At 32.9% G+C, this 16,389-nt stretch overlaps 3 protein-coding genes and 1 long non-coding RNA gene across 9 annotated transcripts in view; 3 read left to right on the top strand and 1 right to left on the bottom strand.

Annotated features, from left to right (window-relative positions):
* LOC115244815 overlaps positions 1–3,078 on the top strand; it is a 26,250-nt gene extending 23,172 nt beyond the window's left edge. For all 6 annotated transcript variants that reach the window (XM_029822766.1, XM_029822771.1, XM_029822770.1 and 3 more), the window contains 7 exons: positions 121–336; positions 408–509; positions 688–863; positions 948–1,143; positions 1,368–1,513; positions 1,612–1,770; positions 1,879–3,078. In XM_029822766.1, coding sequence (XP_029678626.1) covers positions 121–336; positions 408–509; positions 688–863; positions 948–1,143; positions 1,368–1,513; positions 1,612–1,770; positions 1,879–1,999 — 1,116 coding nt within the window. In that variant the 3' untranslated portion in view covers positions 2,000–3,078. The remainder of the gene's footprint in view (positions 1–120; positions 337–407; positions 510–687; positions 864–947; positions 1,144–1,367; positions 1,514–1,611; positions 1,771–1,878) is intronic.
* Positions 3,079–3,231: 153 nt separating this feature from the next.
* Positions 3,232–10,728, top strand: LOC115244818 (cilia- and flagella-associated protein 70-like). Its single transcript, XM_029822781.1, is given in 20 exon segments — positions 3,232–4,000; positions 4,083–4,330; positions 5,052–5,228; positions 5,309–5,409; positions 5,476–5,615; positions 5,756–5,880; positions 5,938–6,110; positions 6,245–6,368; positions 6,662–6,805; positions 7,014–7,211; positions 7,279–7,412; positions 7,524–7,672; positions 7,799–7,962; positions 8,039–8,185; positions 8,460–8,590; positions 8,687–8,807; positions 8,940–9,089; positions 9,168–9,325; positions 10,039–10,141; positions 10,275–10,728. Coding segments are annotated over 18 exon segments (2,646 nt in total). The 5' UTR covers positions 3,232–3,849; the 3' UTR covers positions 9,237–9,325; positions 10,039–10,141; positions 10,275–10,728.
* Positions 10,729–10,738: 10 nt separating this feature from the next.
* LOC115244833 lies at positions 10,739–12,751 on the bottom strand. The gene is made up of 2 exons (XR_003885434.1): positions 11,681–12,751; positions 10,739–10,989 (listed from the first exon to the last, which is right to left on the bottom strand). It is a non-coding gene; the product is annotated as an uncharacterized LOC115244833 (long non-coding RNA).
* A 3,121-nt stretch (positions 12,752–15,872) lies between these two features.
* Positions 15,873–16,389, top strand: part of LOC115244820 (protein inscuteable homolog) — a 5,022-nt gene continuing 4,505 nt past the window's right edge. Inside the window, exon 1 of the mRNA XM_029822787.1 lies at positions 15,873–16,290. Within this exon, the coding sequence (XP_029678647.1) occupies positions 16,019–16,290 (272 nt within the window). The 5' untranslated portion in view covers positions 15,873–16,018. The remainder of the gene's footprint in view (positions 16,291–16,389) is intronic.

Raw genomic sequence — 16,389 nt, forward strand, 5'->3', positions numbered from 1 at the left:
ATTTACTTTAATTATTAATTTATAAAATTTTATTTTAGAAATTATTAAATTAATAAATTTATTAAATTTACTTGTGGTAAGAGATGTACACCAAATTAACATTTAAACATTGGATATCAGGCTGAGAATTCAAGGGATTCCAGCGAGGAAAGAATAGTCGCTTCCATAGTACCTGACGAGGATGCTTCCATTCAATCATTGGACACCATCGCTCGCCCACCCATAGACATCAGTATGATCGATGATTCACCGGCCATCATCATCGCATCGAGGCCTCATTCTCACGAGACCGTCGAGAATATCGAGACTTCGCGTAATAAGATTCACACACAAGAGGTAAAAAATCATCCGTGTGACTTCTTGCTAAGATGATATTAACCGCCTAATTTACATAATTACGGTTTCAGTCCACGGAAGAAGAGTCAAGCGTGAACGAGACCTTGGAGGATAGACAAAGCAAAGACAGTACGAGTGAAACGAATACCGAACCAGGAATATTGAAGATCGAGGTACAGCTTATGAAAAAAAATATATTTTCTTTGTTTGTGCATGTAATAAAATCCTTTTTATTACATGTAAAACAAGTAAATCTTTATTAATGAGAAACGTATATGAGATATAACAAATTTGCGAAAAACGATATAAGTCATTACGATATAAAACGTTTGTTAAATCTTTCGGATGCAGTCTGAATCTGTGGAAGCTATCGAATCGCGTAGGAGAATCGCCTCAAAAGTACCGATACGCGGCACCGGTAGATATCGAGCTCCTTCCAATAAAAGAGCTTCTCCAATCGAGAAACCCTCGGAAAAATCCAAGCGGATGGTACAACAGTGTCTCGCGCAACTCGAAAATAAAGATTGGTAGGCGTTAGTCTTGTAAAATCTAAGTATCAGCTACTAAAATACGATAAATATTCTCATATTCTATATAAATATATATTTCAGGGAAATAACGACGAAGGGCCTGAAAAGCCTATCTCAGATCTCGAAGCAGCATCCGGAATGTCTCGACACGTGCCCAGTCGGAACAATAGGCAGGCTTTTGGGGCGGCATATAAAGAATCTTCGTTCGCAAGTGGCGCGTGCCGCGTGTCTCGCTGCCAGTGATGTCTTCAGCTCGCAGATCCGAGGCATCGATCAGGTGGATATGCCATGAGCGCGTGCATGAAAATAAATAATGTCTTAATTAGTAATGTCGCGAATATCAATGCATTGGCCATCGATCGACGAATCCGTATGGATTATATATATATATATAATAATTCTGATATCACTTTTATAGTCTTAATCTCTCTCTCTCTCTCTCTCTCTCTCTCTCTTTTCTCTATCATTTTTATCGAACATCCAGTCAATTTTTTTTTACAGGATCTGGACGATATAGCTGGACCGTTGCTTCAAAGAACGGCCGATACCAATCGATTTCTTCGAGCGGATAGCAACGCAGCGCTGGATCAGATGGTGCAGCATCTTCCGCCTCATAAGACCATCGGTATCATACTTCGGGGAGCGAGGTAAATTAAAAGTTTTAAATTACCAGAAAATATTCGTATTCTTTATATTCTTTGATTGCTTTCTAATTATTTTTCATTTCTTAATTATTTTATTACAGTCATCAAAATGCTGTTGTACGCGCAGCAACCGCTCGACTGCTATCTGACATCACCGATCGCATCGGACCGGATCACATTATGATCTTACCACGTGACGTAAAAGATAAACTGCTAAATACATGCGCGAAATTGTTAATGGACGGAAATCTAGACGCCAGGTAAATCGACTCATTCGCTTTTGTCGTTCTTTTATTCTCATATCTAAAATTATTATTCCTAACAATTACAATTTCTATCAGATATATCCGATAAATGTAAATTTTTAGAAATTATGCGAAAAAGATGTTTCGATGCCTGACTCGCTGCGAGGGATTTCGGAAAGCGCTGACGGACGCGGTGCCTGAAACAACGTTGAGACATATCGACAAAACCATGAAAACCCTATAACCGTAATCGTTCCGTTCGATTAAATCTGCGTAATGTTATTTAACCCTTTGCCCCGTTGTCTCATCATTAAACAAACTACCCCAGAAGACTGGTTTATTACGCAGAAACGTTTTAATGATCCGTTTTAAAAGCCGATTTAGAATGGACGAGAATTTTCTACAGTATATACCGAGACAAGCAAGCAGCCGTTTCTCCCTTGCTCCCCTTTGTATATTTTCCTTCTGAAAATTAAATACAGCAAAATGATGTGATTTTAGTGATTATAATGTCAGGAAAAAAAGGAGAGAGAACTCGATAGGAGAGGGCTTATCTGGTATTACGATTTTCGTCTCCTTTCTCTCATCAAGGAACTCGGCGAAGTTTTGATACTTGTAATTTTAATACATACGCATGTATATTAGTTTTTTATATGGTTGTATAAAGGAGGTGCACTTTGACATAAGTGCGTTTGGAGAACTGTAGTGCCTTTGTATTGGTGATTGTTGAAATTCCGCGATTGCAATTTTAGCTCAATTTTAGCGCTCGTGACATAAATTGTGTCGAAGAAAAGAAAGCAACATTTTTGTCTCACTATTGTCTTCACCAACTCTACATTAACGAGTTGCAGGAAGAGAAAATATAAGATATACCTGAAGAAAAGAGACTCATTGCCGATAGCAATGAGTTTGTTTCGGAATCGACAATGCTTTCGACATGAGTCGAAAGTTTAAATTTGTTAGTTCGATACCATAATTGTTTGTAAATCCACAATTGTAACTTTCTAACATATAATATACTCTAAACGCTACAAAGAAAAATATTGACGAATTTATAAATTTTTATGGAATAAATATCAAATGCTATAAGACTAGAATTTGTTTATGAGAATAATTATTGAATATTATTTGACTTCTTTCTCTTCTGTGATTTGTAAACCGTCCATTAGAATTGTATATCAGAAGGAATTCATTTATATGTACAATATATATAAAATAATTTATACACATATACACATATATATACCAAAAATCACTACTTATTATTCATGGAGGGAAAGCACACATACTTATACTATTGATAAATAAAATTAATATTGTTACATTATATAATAGTCTACTTATTCGCAATGAGCTTTTGAAGATATTCATTAACATAATTCAAAAAATTCACTTTTCTTTCGGCTTGAAGTTTCTTTCGAGGCACAATAAACAATTAAAAATAAACTCGCAATTATCGTTTCTATCATTATAGAAGAGTAGGCTATGTAAAAGCTGTTTAATTATATTTTTTTGTAAAAATATATATTGAAAAGTAATTTTTTTATCTTGTATTATTAATATTTAATTAAAAGTTGGCGAACTAGCAAAAATATATTTTCCAATGGAGCAATCTTCAGTTCAAGACGAGTCAATTGAAACATCGAAGAAAAGAAGCGTCAAAATTATTATAGACTCCATTGAGAATATCGTAAGTTTTTTTTTCTAACTATTTTATAATTATAAAAAATCTTACTTTTTTATACGGATTACATATAGACTATGAAAGAAGAAGTTAGCTTATCGTTTGTCATGATACACAAAGACATAGTGTTGGGAGAAAGTACTCCCCTTTTTATCGATCCGGGTTTCAAGGAACCGCCGCAAGTTTACGATGTCAATTTCGCCGTTGAACTTTCATTTATAGTTAATGATCACGATAGCATGAATTCAGTGGTATCGACGCCGATTTTAAGTAAAACATGCATTTTTATATCATAACCCATTTGCAATAGAATTAGTTTATAATATTCTATCAGTATAAATATAATAATTTTTTTAATTATAATTAATATGTAACTATTACATTTTTTTATTGTTTCATTAGTAAAAGTAATGTGCGAAATTCAAAATCAATACTCGACCAATTCCGTTAAATCAAATGCGGATTCAAGGATAAAAACAACAGTAACTACTCCGAAAGAGACGTTAACGTCGTCAAATGTAATCGGTTTCTGCAATCTTGATCTGATGCCGATATTATTAGGTAATGATTTCTACTAAAATTAAAAAAATAAAATGAAAATATATGCACACAGTATTTCTTATAACTTTGTATGCCATCACAGGTAAAAAATCACTCACTGAAAGATTAATAGTGCAAACAGCGCATTTCTCGCTCGATGGTAATGCGGTCTCGTGGCAAAATCTTCCTATAATAAACGCGACAATGATATATGATGGTGAAGAGATAATTCCTTCGGAAGAAAAAATTAATTTCCTGAATATAACAATAGAAAGTATTTACAATCCCCCAGTCTTCTTCGCCGAAGATAAAGAATATAAAGCAGGCACGATAGTATATATTAACGACGAGGTAATAAAAAAATAATTACGTATTATTGGCAATGGGAGAAATATTAAAAGCGCGATAAATAATAGAAAAATAAAAAAAGAAATCAAAATGTTAAAAATTAATCAATCTAAAAAATATATACATATTAAAAATAGGCCAATTTTTTCATTTCTATATCGATACGTTAAATAGAGAGAAAATAATATTTTAGTAAAATATTATTTTTGTATTTCTCGCTTTTTTAAATATATATAATTTTAAGAATGTATGCGCAAAAAAAAGTATTATAAGAGCTGCAATAACGAACGAACAGACGCAATGAGGCGCATCGAAATATAAACGGAAAAGATACGAGAGTATACAAGCGAATGATAAACGAGCAATGCAAATTATCAATTCTAAGAATGAAATCAAGGAAGCAAGTTTAATCTGAAGTCGCATTTTCAAGCTAACAATGTTATCATTAACGTTCTCGCTTCCGCTCACTTCCATTTTAGATTCTGTGTTATATAATGCACGATATATAAAATTTATCATTTAGTTTGCATACTAATCGATACTACTATATTCTTTAACAAATACGCATTTTAACATTGCCAAAAGAAAAAGATGCTTATTTTTTAAGGAATATGGTAGTATCAATCAATATCTTACTTGTATATGGAGCAGACTGTATACAATAGAATAAGAAATAATTTGTATAACATTTAATTGTTCAAATAGAAGAATTACTTTTTACCAGATCGCAGAAAATATAATATTCGAAGACGGTAAATGGACGAAGTATCGCGATGTGGAAAGAATGAAACAATGGCAGAGCTTATCGAAATTACAGAGTCGTGCTAGATTGTCGAAGTGGAAACTTAGTCGCGATTACGAAAATATAAAAAATACGCTCGATACAAAACTCGATTTACAGGTAGATTTAAAATATTTGGTGCAATTTCGCAATTTAATCGAGCAAATTAAATAAAGTGTAGATTAATATACAATTTGCAGAAGAAAGTTTGCCAGGACGAGCCTAGAATCGAGTGGAATTTTATGAGTCGTAGCGTAATGTATGATGTAGGAATTGAAACAATGCAGAAACATATTGTCAAGTACATATTTCTTGTAATTTTTTTAAAACTCCATATTAAATATCAAAATAAATTTTGTATTCGAAGGTATAAATATTGGCCATTTCAATTTATGATGGCCGAGAAAAGTACAGAGGAGAAAAATGTTAGACCAAAGGAAGAAAGACCAGTTAAATATCAACTTTATCAGTGTTACGTTGATTTATCAGAACTTGTTTTTCCAGGAAGTAAGTGCAAGTGTGGATCTATTTTAAATAATGAATAATACACTGCTTTTTTTCTACATCTTTATAAATATTGCTGTGGCTTAAAATCTGAAGAATATAAAAATCTCTTCTTAAATATTGATATAAAATATCTTCCGCAGTAAAAAGTACTCGCGTAATGGCGCAATTGTACGCACACAACACGTCCGATATGGCTGAAAAGACTGGTTTAGAAAAAAGTATATTAGAGTCTAGCAATAAAAACTTGGAACGAGAGCCGAAAAAAGTTAGCAGATATACGTATATATATGATGCCTAAAAAATTAAAGGAAGAGAACAAAAGATTAAATATAATAAAAATTTTCTTTAATTTATTTTTCAAATTCAGTCAGACGTGGAAGATTCGCAAAGTACCTCGTTAATTTCAGAAACCGGTGAACCCGTTTTCGTCATAATCGAAATCGAGCTTTATCGTCCATTTATTCCTTGTAGACTCGAAACTGATTTCTCAAATATGTAAGTTATCGGTTATATGGAATGTTTTTCAGAAATATATCATAATGAAAAATATCATGGTATCTAATCAAAATATAATAAATTCTTATCGAATCATGTTTTAAAATTCATTCCGATTTGATTAATTTCGCTAGAATCGAGGAAATGATAACACCGAAGATAACCAAACCGTATTATGTGTATTCCGGCGATATGGCGGAGGAACAATACGCAACCTGTATTCGAAAAATAGTTGAGATCCTTACAGAGAGTTATAGGGTATTAAATTTTCTATATCGTGATATATTGAAAAATAATAATCTATATCAAATATTTTGCATTATGAATTAAAATGTTACGTATATCAATGTAAGATGTATTTTTCACGTTAGGACTTTTGCGAGGAAAAAAAGCAAGAAAAATTGTTCACATCGAGAAGACAAGAAAATGATTCGAATAATTTTGAAACAACAGATAAAATAAAGTATTGCTTCGTTTCTGAAGAGGTGAGATCAATGTTGACGAAAATATAAATAAGAATTATTATGTTGTACGTTCGTGACAATTTTCAGGACGAGTTAACTTGCTTCACGCAGTATCTATATAAAACTGGCACGTATTTGACTATACGTAGCACTTTGAAGGCGAAAGTAATTTCTATGCTAGATCAGAGATTCAAAACAAGCGTGAACACAGTACAGTCGATCGACAGTCAGGTCCATAAACTTATTATTTAAAAATTTTATGGATTATTTTAAATTTATCATTTTATTTAATAAGACATTGATGCTGAAATTTATTGTGTACGGTTATTGAAAACAGTTTTGTAGCTATAAAAAAAATATTTTTATAATCGTAAATTCATTCATTTATTTATTAAGCGAAGGAAAATAAGCTTTCTCGCAAATTACAATTTATATGTAGAATTTTGTGACATCCGTATATACGTATCTCGTCGAACGAATGCATCTGGCCATTAACAAGATTGTCGAAAGCCGTCTCGCGGATGACAAATCGGATGATGAATCGCTAAAAATTGCGGTATCTGAAAAATTATATTTCTACGCCGCAGAAGCTTACGAGTTAGGTCACATTGACGATGCAAGACGACATCATCAGACTGTACGTTATTCAATCTTCTATATCAGAATAGTATCAAACATGTTATTATATATAATCTTTTTCGCAGGCGATTGCAGCGGATAGAAATAATCCCAGAGCATGGACAAAATACGCGATATTTCTCTTAAAAATTGGCGATACGGAACGCGCAAAAGAATGCTGCCGCGAAGCAATTCTCTTGAATAGACGCGATAAAATTGGGTATGTAAAAATATGAAAGTATATATTTTAATATAAAAAGAAGGACCATAGATAGATTTGTATAAATAATTTTATACAAACAAAATGTAATAAATATTTCTCCCCGAGCAGTTTATTGTTGCACGGATTAATTCTTGCCGAAGATCAGAACTATCGAGAAGCCGAAATCTTTCTAAAAGCCGTTACCGATTTTTATCCGCGATTTGTCGAAGGCTGGGTTATCCTGCATCTGCTTTACATTCGCATGGATTATTGCCCAGGTATAACAAAAACCTTATGTAAAAAATCTGCGTTATATGAAAAATTACATAAAATTACATAAAAATATAATTATATAAATAATAAAAATAATTATATAAAAATATTTCTCTATTTCATTTTAATAGGAATAGATCTCACTTTACGAATAGCGGAAAAATGTATGAAAGACGATGATTCAGAAACGGAGATTTCAAATGAGGATCCCCTCGCTTGGACAATGATTCACTGTCCACGGAACAGCGTGTACATGATAACGGCCACGCTTCTAATGAAATTATATTTTTGCGACGTAATGAATTCTTTACTTGAAAATTTATCTTTATATAAAAATGTAGAAATTGCTGTCACGCTTTGTATCTGTATAGTTTGCTGGCATAGCGCTTACGGAAGAAATGTCTTGCTCAAGCAGATCTGTTCAAGTGCTATATTATTTGGCCGTGCAGCATTATTTGTCACACCAATACGAGGATGCTTTGTCGCGTTTAAAAGAAGCCGAATGTATCTTCGGATTGGTCTGTTTCATCATTTTCATCTTCGTCCGTTGTTTTTAAATATCCTAACCGTTAATTTGACTTAAATTTTGCTTTTGTAATTATGGAACTATAGAATAAAATCAGTTAATTAATTTAGATAAAAGATAGAGACGTAGATAATTTTGAATAAATATACAGAAATTAATTAATTTAACTATTTATGTGAAATATTATATAAAATTTATATAACTCTGACAACTGAATTTTACACACATATTTAAATTTCTAAAATATATATATTTTTTTTTTTTAGGATTATTCGATAAGCGGCTTAATGGGGCATTGTTACTTTCAAAAGTGCGATTTTGTGGAAGCTATTCGTTGCTATGAATATTCTAACACGATGTATAATCGACCGGACGATCTGCATCTCGTACAGACGAGGTAAACTTGTTCGTCTCGATATATTACGTAAGATAATGGAAAAAGAAAAAGACAGAGAGTCAAGTTATTTATAAAAATATTACACAATGTTGCTAGAATGGGATTGTATTACGAAGATACTGGTGACTACGTGCGCGCATTAAAAGTTTTTCTTAACACATGTGGAACTTCACCAACGGCGGAAACGTGGCTTGGTGCGGGAATCGCTTTTTATGAGGTAAGTTAAATAAAAAGAAAATTGTTATTTAAAAAGAAAATTACGTATCGAAATTAAATCGCACATTAAAAAATTTTTTAAGATTACTTTTATACACGTATAAAAAAAATTGCTTACAAAAATTATTATTAGTTGCAGCGATTTACGGAAGCCGAGGCAGCTTTATCGGAGGCGAATCAGATCGACAATCGTAACGCGACTGTTTGGAAGTACTTGTGCTTATTAAATATGTCTTTACAGCGTCACAACGAACTCGCTCAGTGTCGGAGACAGATCGCTCAGGTGAAAAGTTATTAACAATAAGAAGCATTGACATTTTCGTCGCAGTCTTACGTGTGACATGTTATCATTTCTTTGCAGGACAATACGACTTTCTCTTTAGAAAAACGGTCCCTCAAACCGCGAGATGGAAAACCGGTCATGCTCTAAATGCAACCGCGACGAGAGACATATAAGCTTCCTCTCTTTAATTCGAAGATTCAGTCAGCTGTTCTACGACGATTGTGATGAGATTATTGGTAAGTCAGAATGTGCAATATACAGCGTGCCTTGCAACTAATGTTATAACCGAGGAGATAATAATTCTACGAAAATTTTAGAGAAAAAATAAATCGATAACGTAAAATAAAATTTTTTATATGTATAAGGCTTTATTTATGAGAAAATTAATTTCATTTTAGAAGTTAGAAAATTAATAACATATTGACAATTATTTAAGCTTGAATAATTTTGTGTTATCTTCAAATTCATTTCGCAACAACGACTGTTAATATATAAATATAAAAGTATAACGTTCCATTTACTAAAATAATTTAAAATAATTAGTTACTGAAAAAATGTACATAAAAATATCCAGAGAAACTTAATTTTTTAAATAGAGAAAATATGTATCTTTTTATACAAATTTTAATAGTTGCGAAATTCGATAATATATAATTGATAATTATGATAAAGATAATCCAAAAAAACATTATTAATTCTCCAATTCTCAAAGTGCATTTTTTCGAAAAAAAAAATAAATAAAATCTTTTAAAAAAAAAATTTATTTTACATTTTCAACTTTATTTTTGTTTCATATAGCATTATTATCTTCTCGGCTACATTATTAATTACAAGAAATCTTATATTTTTAATCTTCTATTCTCTTAAGCTGCACTTTAATTACGCAATACGCGCGATAGAATATTGAGTCACATGAAATAATTAATCAACTAATACTTTTTGTGTGCAGTGTACTCTTTTTATACTAAGTCTGCTTCAAATAGCGATGTTTACTGCGACGGTTGATTGCGATGAATCAAGGAGCGTTATGCGTCAAGAGATAGAAAAAGAAGGTAATATTGCAGTCGGTAATATAATCAAGCACAGAAGCGTTTGCATTGATAGAATAAGAAATAATCTTTCAATTCAAACAGAAAAAATATTATCACGGTCTTGATAAAATATGTAATTGATATCTGCTTATAGATAACCTTCAACGGGTCAAAATAAAAGTTTTCCGTGGTCCAACACAAGAAAAAAATGGTGATTTTTTCGCTCCTTGGGGATACTGGATTCAACAGCCTGGCATATAATTTGGTTATTTATTTATTATTCGTTTATTTCGTTGTTAATTGTCTTTATTTTTCATAATGATATAAGGATAAAATATTTCTTCCTTCAATATCTATGTATTTTTGCGAATAATATATGCATGTCAGAAATTAATTAATATAAGATACTTTAATTTTCTTTTCTCTATAAGAGCGATTATGTTAAAGATATTTATAAAAAAAAATCTATGTTCAATAATTATGTTACATCGCAATAATTAGCTTTTACGATTAATAATTACTTTTTGAATCAAGCTTCGGGATAGAAATACTGGATAAGAGCGTGTAAAAAAATATGTGGAAATAATAAAAGGTACGAGAAGAGAAAAGAGATATTTCTGGTGTTATTCCATTTATATCATAATTTTGGCATGTACATCATCTACAAGGTACAATGCTTTCGGTATTCTATGAAACATGAATGCCTGTTACTTCTTATATGCCGGATTGTTCGGATTCATCTGTTTGCCATGATTATCCAAATCAGCCTTAGTCCCTGTCCCTTGGTAACCTGCATGATGCCCAGGTCCTGTCGGGGTATGAGTGGGATTGCATTGATTGGTACGATTAGCTTGATCTTTGGAATCCATCTAGAAAAGACAAATGAATAAAATTTTATTAAATCAGATTTATAAATTTTTAATTCACACATAGATTTCGATCGAGAAATATCAAAGAAAAAAGATCAAAGAGAAGAGAAAAGAACAATTAAGCATGATTAATTAAAAAATCATACAAGAAAAATGTATGAAAATTTTATACATTGTCTTATTTTAAATAGTGTGAGCTCATTCTTTATTACATTACTTAAGAGATACACTATATGTACCTATCTATAGATTTTTCAATTGCAAATATTGGATAAAATGTCAATATACTGCATTACACACAATGAAAATAAATTACCAAGTTATAAATAAGAGAAAAAAATTAAATTTATTTTAATATAAAAAATATTTTGTATTTCTCAATATTAACACTTCTTATTAAACTCTATTAGCTATTGCATTATAATATTTCAAATTGTTAATATTCGAAGTCACGCACTTTTTTTTAATCATAGATTTTCTAATAAGTAATTCGTAATTCTTTTTAACAAATATTCAATAAAAATATTATTTTATATGCTACCATAATTTTATACCTTGTTTTGTTGCTATTACTTTTTTATATCAATTAGTTTTTAATCTGTATTAAATATAAAATTACTAATTTTTAAAAATGTAGAAACAATTTATGTATTGACACTAAAAATTAATAAAGCAAATGTGTATGACTTACTTTGCTATTAGCTGGATGAAGGCTTGTGATACAAAGACTTCAGTAAATTCTGACGGTCAAGGCTACGTTCTACTTGCAGCAGAGTTGCAGCGGGTTTATAACGCAATTTTCGTGCGTCGTGATATTTATACCCTCTGCTATACATTGTGGGAGGAATTCTCTGAAGATAAATTGTAATTAATAAAGAGAAGGGATCCCCCTTTTCAAAACAAAGCAAATGATAGCAAATGAATAGAGTTGGTCGCATTTTCAAATGAAGTGACGTCAAATTGTGCATGTTGCCAATTGGCCAATTCAGCACAGAATCTTTTTATTGATTGGTCCAGAGTGAGTTGTCCAGCTCACTATAAATCATTATGGTCATTTGCAACGTGATCAAAGGAAAGGGACGTCTTCAAACGAAGTAATGATAAAGTTGGTCGACCTGCATATCAAACTGTACATGCATCGCGCATGTTCTTATACAGGATTCATACGTCCGATGCTGATGTACGGCGTTCAATATCCAATAGAAAAGTTCATTTTATAGGGACAAAATGTCATTGATTAAAATCCATTTTCTATTGGATATCAAACTGTTACAATGTAAATTTTCTATTATGCCTAACATAGAACTAATTTCCTCAGGTCTACCGTGATCAAACTCGGATTAACTTAACTAATTAATTGATTAAGTAACAGATTGACAAACATCAAAATCTCTAACATAATTTTCATATATAATATAAGAAAAATTTTGAACTTTTGTTGTTGCTCATTCTGCAAGTTAATCTACAATTAATTAAATTGATAAGCTTCGATTAATTAAATTAATCGAATTTGATCGAAATGGCTTTCTTCGATTACACTACATAAGGATAGATTGTCAGTTGCCATACTCATGTTTCTTGTAAAAAAAAAATATTCTTGATTAATAGCTAATAATATAGGTATAGTTTGTATATCAGACATAGACCGAACATTCTAGTCATTTTCAAGTAAGTGTGTCGTTGCCGCATGCGTGCCACGCGCATATCGTTTGCGAAGAGGATTGCATGTCTTCAGGCGCTTGTAATTTCTTGACATTTATCTTGTAAGTTTGATACTGATTACCAAAATTTAAAAAAATATGTATTGAAAAAAGAATTCAATTTATTCTATATAAGTGAAGATTTTATATAAAACATTTTAAAAATAGATAGCCAAACTTTAGGAGTTTATTCTTCTACTTACCTTAAGGATGGAAAAACACACACTACCGTAAATATCATATAAACGAAAAAACATTTCTTTTAAGTTTATAAATCTGGATAAAATATAGATAATATAAATTATAGATTTTAATTAATATAGATTTAAAATGATGATTTCCTTTTTGATTTTTGTGAATTAATAAATAACTGCAAATCTTAATTAATCGTAAAAAACTTTTTATACATTAATAAATCTACTTCATTTAGACTTTTTTTAATATATTATAATATCTCAAATGTTAAAATATATATTATCAGACATTTTATTTCGATTACTTAAATATTTTCTCATATTGCACGATTTAATTTTGAAATAACATTGTTCCTAAACAATTATACCTTAAGATAATCGTTCCTATAGAAATCAATCATCGATGAGTTCCCCTCAAAATTCGAAATGTCATCGAAATTCAAACGTCACAGATGTACACGCACATGCACGCACACGCGCGCTTAAATAACGGTTCGTACGCATCTGTCCCCCATCAGTACTCGGGGTACAATAGGGGTCGCAGAAGGACCCCTTCGCGCTTCTACAAGACGCGCGGCTGGGATCATCGTCGTCGAATATGTGCGTGTATTGCGTGTAGACAATGAGGAGAAATACCGGCCGTGGCGAACGATCTCGCCGTCGCAGGAATAACAATAAAGCGACGAGATTATGCCATTATATCATTACTACATCTCCATTAACGACTTCGGTATTCCCTACTATCGATAGCCTCGATCTTCGTCAATTAACGAAGGACGCGCGAGGCTTGTAAATGAGGTTTTTCTTAGGCGTGTCGTTCACCGTTGCAATGTATTGTTGCGTGCGTTTATCACGCACAACAATTCGCGATTTATGTAAGAATACGTTTTTTCAGTAGTATAAATATTGCCATTTGTCTTCATCAAAGTTGAAGTTAAAAAAAGAAAGTAAAAATTGTACAATAGAAAATTTAAATGCCCTCTGTCTTTTCAGAGTCTTTAAATTTCAGCATCAATGACCTCGACTAAACAATTGCTTAAAGCTTCAGCATCAATGTCCTTTACTAAATAATTAATACAAAATTTTCATTATACTCTATTGTCGCTCTCCTTATTGTGTGTGGTCGTGCTCGAAAATTTCTTTAAATTCCCTTAAAGTTTACTACGTAGATATGTGCGAGTGATTCATCAACTCACGCGCGTGACGCATTACGCCAGGCGTTTTACACGCAGATGTCCCGAGCGGCGCGTGCCTCCACACTGCACTCGGAGAGAATGGTGGCATAGTTGTTTCCGAGGGGGCCCGGACCCCCGTTCGATCGCGCGCGCACCGGGGTAACGATAGTCACGCACCTGGCCCTTAAAAACACCATTGGCGTGATTTCGTGAACATCTTCTTTCAGCTACGAGCGAGTCGAAAAAGGATCGGTCTTTCTTTCGAATCTTTTTACGATCGCTACGCCAATGTCGGATCGTCTTCGAAGAGACAAGACTTATCGCCTTTGACAAGTAAAATAAAAAGCGTCTTCCTGCGCCTCCTACTGTGCACAGGCTTGGGTACATGATTGTTGGAAGCTATTGTCATTATGGAAGTGCAACGGCAAATGAGTTATTGAAAATGAATTTTAAGCGACTTGTCCTTTTACTTTAAACTCACTTTCTACTTGAGAATATCACACACTTCTTTCTTGAAGATCGTTGAAAGATTAAACCTTTTCTTAAATTCATACATTTATCATAAACATTTTTATCGGGATTCTGTTTCTTTTATATATTCATTCTCTTATTTATTAATTCCAATATATATTTTATAAGTTTATAATCAAAATGATCGAAAAATGTTCCTACATTTCACGTACCATACTTGCTTATTTATATACAATTATTATTATTAATTGGTTCTGTCTTTTCAGAACAATATTTGGCCGAAAACTTTCTCTCTTTATGATTTTTAATTATCGAATTTTTCATTACCAAATTTTCTAATCAGCTACGTAAAATAAAGCTATAATACCGTCATTATATCAAGAAATAAAAAACACCAGTTCCATTATTTGAATATTATGATTATATAAATATTTCAATTATTTCAATATCGTTCCATTGTTTACATAAAAAAATTGTGGCAAAAAACTACCTTCACACGTAAATCGATCATTTTGCATATTGGAGCCTGGATCAAGCTATCGAGGCTCGATTAAAGGTCTTCCGATGTACGTCGCATTCCGTGAAAGAGAGTACGCACCTCGTTACGATTTGACGGTTACGCACCGACATGCACGCGTGTGTGCGTAAGGGGGAAGCGCCCGTGCAAGCTGCCCCCATGGAGTCGACAAAAGGGGAGGAGAAGCGCCGCTGCGTTTTCACACGACTTGGCTTTTGGGGCGGGGAGAGGCACGTGAGGAGAGATCGAGTTGCGCGCGCGACAAGGAAGTCGGAAGTCGAGCCCGAGAGTCAGTCAATTGTGGAGCATTAACGCGCTTAGGTCAATCATCGCGCCGACTAATCGTACGCGCGTTTATATTCGCGAGAATCTCAATCGCAACTCGACTGAAGAATCCCGAGTAATCTCGATGCGCGCGTGATTTTTGTTTGTGTTCATAATTTAATTTACGATTTAATTAAATCAAAAATACACGCGTCTCTCGAACAATTAAAATTTGGATAAAGGATCTTTATTCGTGTTCTGTTCTTAACAGAACTTTTACAAAGTTTGTACGTCCTCTGCGTCGAAGATCAGGATCTACAGAAAAAGAAGAATATATATCGCATGCGAGACTCACCATTAAGCAGCAGACGTATGGGGGTTGCGACGGACACCACATACGGTTCTCCAAGCAGCCACGCGACCACCAGCCGTGGGAGGGTCGTCCCGCTCCGCTGAGTCGTGAAAACACCCCGTTGGAGTAACATAGCGTTGCACCCTGGGTCGCATCACTTCGAGGTCCCGTGGACATTTATCGGACCTCCTCGTTTGTCCGTGCCACGCGCGCGTCCTACGAGTATAATAAAATAAATTTAAAAAAATTTAAGAGAAGAGATTATAAACAGTTTGCAAAATAAAAATTGTACTTCCTTCGTTTCGGTTGTGTTCATTGTGCTTTATAATTTGTCGAATAAAGACAGCAGTGAAAACATGAGCATGTTCAAGAGATATCAGAGTAAAGTGTTCTGGGAGCAAATGGCTTTGCACGATCTGCAGAACGATCGTTCACATCACATTTTTAAGGAAAGCCTCCGCGAAAACGAGAACGAAGAAGAAGAGAATTCCACCAGTAAATCGGAAAACGATACGATCGATGGTGCAAATATTACCGCGATACGTGTCAGCAATAAGAGCGATGAGAGTCCAAAACAGGACGTGTGTCAAATATCGTTGACACACGAAGAAAGTATTGTACATCATAGGTACGCAGAATAATAAATCTGTCAAATAATTTTCACAAAAAATAACAATTCAAAAAATACCTCTCTTTAAGAATAAAAAGGCATGTATATATATATATA

Source organism: Formica exsecta, unplaced genomic scaffold (genome assembly GCF_003651465.1).
Source record: "Formica exsecta isolate Colony F162 unplaced genomic scaffold, ASM365146v1 scaffold871, whole genome shotgun sequence".
Lineage (NCBI taxonomy): Eukaryota > Metazoa > Arthropoda > Insecta > Hymenoptera > Formicidae > Formica > Formica exsecta.